The sequence below is a fragment of the Hyla sarda genome (assembly GCF_029499605.1).
Source record: "Hyla sarda isolate aHylSar1 chromosome 2 unlocalized genomic scaffold, aHylSar1.hap1 SUPER_2_unloc_14, whole genome shotgun sequence".
Lineage (NCBI taxonomy): Eukaryota > Metazoa > Chordata > Amphibia > Anura > Hylidae > Hyla > Hyla sarda.
Window position 1 is genome coordinate 247,640 of NW_026607601.1, and position 6,470 is coordinate 254,109.

Below are 6,470 nucleotides of genomic sequence, written 5' to 3' on the forward strand. Positions count from 1 at the left end.
ACTCGGGACACCGCATGGTCGGGTAAGTGATGCCGGGGGATGGGTAAGGGACACTTAGCAGAGCGGTGTGTGTCCCGATCCCCGTGATCGGGACTTACACACCGCGCTGCTAAATATTCTGATAGCGAAACGCTGCTATTAGCTAGTCAGAGTTGACCAGCTGATAGCAGCGATCGCTGGGGGGGGGGGGGGGATGAAACCCCCCGTGGTCGCATGGTAAGATGGCTGGCTATCAGTGATAGCCACCATCTTACCGGGCGCTGCGGGATGCCGCGAGTAGCGGCAAAAATGTTCATGACGTACCTGTATGTCATGGGTCGGGAACACCTTGCCACCCATGACGTACAGGTATGTCATAGGTCGGGAAGGGGTTAATGGTATAGAGAACTGTGTCTAGTGCATTAACTCTGATTTTTTGCCCATTGAAACCAGTAGGCCCATTGTGGTCTATGGGGAAAGCTGCTGAGTTGCCCATAGCAACCAATCAGATCGCTTCTTTCATTTTTGAAAAAGTCTCTGAAAAATGAAGGAAGTAATCTGATTGGTTGCTATGGGCAACTCAGAAACTTTTCCAGGAAAATATGCTGAGTTGCCCATAGCAACCAATCAGATCGCTTCTTTCATTTTGCAAAGGCATTGTGAAAAATGAAAGAAGCAATCTGGTTGCTATGGGCAACTGCACAACTCTTCCTCTACACTGGTCTTGATGAATCTCCCCCATAGAGGGAGATTTATCAAAACCTGCCCAGAGGAAAAGTTTCTGAGTTGCCCATAGCAACCAATCAGATCGCTTCTTTCATTTTTGAAAAAGCCTCTGAAAAATGAAGGATATTTTTGAGATTTTGGAAGCTGGGATACTCACTACACCCATGCATATCTAGATAATTAAGTATGGGGGGAACTTAAATTTATTTTTTAAATCACATGGAGTTTTGACTTTACTTCATTATGGTCGAATAAAGCACTTAAAGAGTTCCTTAAAATTAAAGATTCACTCTTTTGGATGAAAAGGGGCTTATTTATGTAAATCAATTATACGCTTTAGGTCAAATAAAGTCGTTTGAAGAGATAGCCCATAAGTGTGTGGGGGGAAGACAATCACAAACATTGTTTTTTTACAAATAAGTAACACAGATCATAAAGCAATAAAAGGAGAGATTGGAGATTTCAGGGATTCTATATATAAGAAAAGTTTAATTAGACTATTTCCTTATGCAAAGTTGCTGTCTGGGCATGCTGGGAGTTGTGGTTCTGCAGCGGTTGGGGGTTCACAGCTTGAAGACCACTGCTATAGAGGGTGCAAATGTATCTGAGCCCTGGAACTCAAATAATGTGAAATATGAGATGATCAAAATGGAGCCCCTGCACTAATTACTTGGGTTCTGAGGTCTGTAAGGTCCATAGTAAAAACATCAGGTTCTGTCTATAGCAGATACTAAATCATGGCAGCTCAAAGAAACAAGCAGTCATTCTGACATGTCACATGTGATGTCATAGACAGCTGGAGGCCTGACATCCCACTGACAGCCGCCCGAGCCTTCAGTCTGTTCCTGTGCGATTAGTGAGAATAGTGAGATTAGCGTCTTCTTTTTCTACTTGTCTGAAATGGAGCTAAAAGGACTGGGGTTCGTCCCCCTCCTGTTGGCGTTTTGGTGTCCGGCCTGGCTTGCCACCAGCTACATCATGACGGTCGTCCTCGGCCATGCAGCCTCGCCACTGATGAGCATCAGGTAAGATAAACAAGCAAATGATTCTTATTTCATGGGTTGGGAGTGAGGAAATATCCATAATAACATTGGTTTCTTTTCCTTCACAGTGACGTGGGAAATGTCTTTCCCGAAAGCATATTATTCAGAATTGGATTCATAGGGACGTCCATTGGCACTTTGGTACTAACCTTTCTTATTTATAAGTATATGGTTATGCATACTGAAGAGTTCAGGGGTCATCAGGTCCTGATCCAGAGGATCCTGCTGGCCATTGTGTGGGCCTCCTGTTTTTCCACAGCTGTTATGCATGTATTGTCCCCCGAAGAATATCCCAGGATACACTTTGTCAGCACGATAATTTCCATTACATGTGAAGCCTTATACTACCTTGGGCAGTCCATCCAGATGTATAAATTACCAGGAGCAAAAAAAGTCATCCACCATAGTAGATGCACCTGCTGTGGCCTGACTTTTGTCTGTGTAGTTTTCTATTTTGGATATGAAACATTAAAGGAATTATTCCATAATGATGAAGACTGGGACGAGATCCGTGAAATCCCCATCATAATCATCGAGTGGGTGATGCTTCTACTGATCCTGATAAACATCGTGACCTATTATTCCACCATGCAGAGGTTATTGTTGACCGTCTCCAGAAACAGCTGCACACTCTCTCTTAGAGTAAAAATTGATGACTTCGGGGTGTAGACCACCACGGGGGCCATCAAGTGGACTTCTGGGAGAGATACTGCACAGGACACGGAAAACATCTAAAGAAGAATAACTGGGGGACTACATATGGTGCCAGTAATCATGACACAATAATATGAGCTGGTGATATTACCTATACAAAAAAAAATAAAAAAATAAAAAAAAAAATATTGGTGTGTGAAGTGTAATACCTAGTTAGAAAAACAGAATCAAATTCATCATTATAACCCCCCTCTGCATTACCCTGTTTATTATTTTTCAAGCAAGCACTTTGTTCTAATTCGTCCACTCTCTGGCGTGCTCCTTGTATAAGGGGTTTGGGATACCCTTTTTGTTTAAAACCATCCTCCAGGTTCTCTAGTTGTTGTAGGTATTTTTGTGTGGAAGAACAATTCCTTCGGATTCTTTTCATTTGACCTAATGGAATGTTCTTCTTCCATTATTTAAGATGGCAACTGTTAAAGTCGAGGTATCTGTTTGCATCCACCTCCTTAAAATAGTTGGCAGTATGCGAACAGCCATCCTGAATATAGATATTTAAATCCAGGAACTCACATTTTTTGGGGGGACTGATGCAGCGCTGCCTTTGGATATCTCTGGCTCTGCCATAGCGCTTTTTTTGAGGGGGCGTGTCGGCTGCCCCTTCGTCTGGTGGTCAACACTAGTGTTGCTCGCAAATATTCGCAATGCGCGAATTCGCGAATATTCGCCAATATAGCACTATATATTCGAAATTACGAATAATGTTTTTTTTTTTTTCACAATACACATCACAGTGATCATCCCTCTCTGCTTCCAGCTTGTGTGGTGTAAAGAAGGCTCTAATACTACTGTGTGAGACTGGCGTATGAATTTTCGCATATGGGAAAATTTGCTTATGCACATTTTCATTTATGCAAATTTTCGCATATGCAAAAATATTACGCGAATATTACGAATATGCGAATTTAGCGAATATATGACGAATATTTGTCCATATATACGCGAAATATCGCGAATTCGAATATGGCCTATGCTGCTCAACACTAGTCAACACGCGCTATCTGGCCAGCGAGCCAGGGCCCCGTACAGGAGATCACTGGGCCCCCCAGCAGTCGGACACCCCACAATCTGAAATGTATCCCCTATCCTTGGGATAGGGGATGTTTTTCAACACTGCACTACTCCTTTAATGGCCTCCAAAATGAAGTTCCTCTGATGTATGGGCATCAAGGGATCTTCCACTAAAAAAGATCACACAGCTTCCACTCCTCTGTCATGTGGGATGTTACTATATAATGAAGCAATATCTAGCGTTGCCCACATATAGTCCTCTTCCCGTATGATATCTTTCAATAGGGTTAATAAACGCCCATTTATCTCTGAGGTATGCTGGTAAAGACACCGCACATTTCTGTAACTGATGGTCTATATATTCAGATAAACATCTGGCAACTATCGGACGACCAGGTGTTTTTTTTTTCGGTCTTTATGTACATTAGGTAGAAAATAAAAATAAGGTACATTTGGTTTGGGGTTAAATATATATCATGTTTTTCCCTCTTAAAGGGGTACTACGCACCAAGACATCTTATCCCCTCTCCAAAGGACCCCCGTGATCTCGGTTGCGGCACCCTGTTGTCATCACTGCACAGAGAATACAGGGCCAGCACATCGGCATAGCCATTGACTGTCCTGGCATGCTGGGAGTTTTGCTACAGCTGGAACTCTTTTTATTAGAAAAATATAAAACTTTTACAAAACACAAATACAATGCTTAATCAGCTGAAACATAAGGATGAAAAAGTAACAAATATAAACTCTTTGTTACAGAATAAAAGGACCTACCTAACCAACCAGCCCAGCTTAACTCAACTACCAAATAATGCCTGATACTACTAATTCTTACCTATTATCCTTCCAAACACACATACACACACACATTAATTACCAACAAAACATAAATATAGCTTTCCTTAATTAAGTTTTAACTGAAAACATCCGAATAGGAAACTTATCCCCACATACCATACACAAAATGCATTAAACAAAAATAAATAGGGCTAACTGCCATAAAAATAATAAGGAAATAAATAAAATAATTCCATCTTGGAAATACCATTAATTTTACACACAGACAACAACCAATACTCACAATACATATTAGATCATAACAACGAAAAAAATAAAAAAATAAAATAAAGTAAAAAAAAATAAAAAAAATTATAATAAAAAGAGGGCTTATTGCCATAACTAAAAATAATTCCAACTTGGAAATTTCATTTATTTATTTATTTTTTCCCCTTTCTCCTTTCCCTTCTCTTTAAACTATAGTAACACACACATGCATGGATACATTACCATAAGGGGGAAAAAATAAACACAATAATATCAACTAAAAGCTGGTCCGACTGCCTTTACCCAACAATGAGGTATAACACTATACAAAAATACATAAAACTATTTATACTTATGAAATACATGTAAACAAGAATAAAACCTAAAGAAAAATAACCTACACTATGAACTCTCCCATCACCCACACCACTCCCACTGGACATGGTCAGAGTTCGTGTATCACAGTGTTTTTTTATTTTTTTTTTACTGAAACAGTCATTGTCCATAAACTGACCCAAGTCAGACCCAAAGCATCACCCCCTCCCCCCAACAACCCCCACCCAACTTAAAATTAATCCCCCCCCCCACTATTATTAACTAACTCAACAATGTACTAATTCACTACAACCACAGAAATAATATGAAAAACAAAGTAATACAGTACTTCAAACCCCCACCAGGCCCAAGATTGGTTGCCTGCAAGCCCTTTACATTCAAATTACAGAAAACAAAACAAAAAGCTAGAGTGACATGCATAGCCCACCACCAGGAAGAAGGATGGCAATCCTGATAAAACTAAGTTTCAAAATGCTTACCCTATGAACCTTACTTCTAACCCTATCGCTATCCCTTCATAAAACTGACCCTATACTCACCCTAACATCTATATACTGTCCCTAACCAAAATTAAGGTACATCAAAAGAAAACCCTCTCCACAGGAGAGAAGCCCTACTGGTACCAAGACTGCCATACTCCAAAGACCTGATCTTCCCGAGGTCACCAGTGATGTTCCTACATACCTCCACCTCGGAGAGGACTTTCTGTTGGGTCGATACTAAGCACCGTGCATTCCACGTGTAGTACCTAACCACTAAGCTAACTAAGAATAAAGTGCCCCGATCACGGCCACCCAGGTTCCTGAATGCCCCATAAGCCCACTCCGGATAGGAAAGGCCGGCAAGTTGACTCCAGCCGATGGAAGCACCCACCCTGTTGTAAACCCCTATATTAAAGGGACAATGAAGCAGGAAGTGGTCCATGCTTTCCAGCGTGTCCCCGTACTCTTCTCGGGGACATCCCCGGTCATCAGAGTTCCTGTACTTCAGGTTGTCCCTCACATATAGCTTCCCCTGAAAGCAGCGCCAGGCCAAGTCCCAAAACTTCTGGGGGATCCTTTTCATATTTAAAAGATGCAATCCCACCGTCAGATCCCGACCTGGGCAGTCCCTGAGCGCCAGAGGCTTCTGGAAGTGGGTCAACAGAACCCGTTTGTCAAGGAACTGCCTTGACTGGGTCCTGATCTCCCACACTCCCAGACCCCACCGACGTATCGCCTTCAGAGTCGGGGTAGCGTAAGCCGGAAGATATCCATGTGGTGTACGGAGGTCCTTCACTTGCCCTCCTGTCTCCCATTCCTGGAAGAAAGGCCGAAACCATTCCCTGCAGGAGAGTACCCACGGAGGAGCCCTCTCTGACCAGAGGTTTGCAATGTTGGCTTTCAAGAAGGTGTTCGTTAAGAACACCACAGGGTTTACCATAGATAAACCCCCTAGTCTCCTCGTGCGGTACGTAACCTCCCTCTTGACTAGGTTCAACCTGTTCCCCCATAACAGTTGGAAAAACAGGCTGTAGACCCTAGTGTAGTAAGCCTCTGGTAAAATACATACGCTGCCCAGATAGATAAACAAGGGGAGCAGGTACGATTTGATCAGGTGTACCCTTTCCCTGAGGGT

At 42.3% G+C, this 6,470-nt stretch overlaps 1 protein-coding gene across 1 annotated transcript; it reads left to right on the top strand.

Annotated features, from left to right (window-relative positions):
* The first annotated feature begins 1,536 nt into the window (after positions 1 to 1,536).
* Positions 1,537 to 2,548, top strand: LOC130298346 (uncharacterized). Its single transcript, XM_056551275.1, has 2 exons — positions 1,537 to 1,730; positions 1,817 to 2,548. The coding sequence occupies exons 1-2, from the start codon at positions 1,606 to 1,608 to the stop codon at positions 2,415 to 2,417; spliced, it is 726 nt and encodes a 241-aa protein (XP_056407250.1). The 5' UTR covers positions 1,537 to 1,605; the 3' UTR covers positions 2,418 to 2,548.
* The last annotated feature ends 3,922 nt before the right edge of the window (positions 2,549 to 6,470 follow it).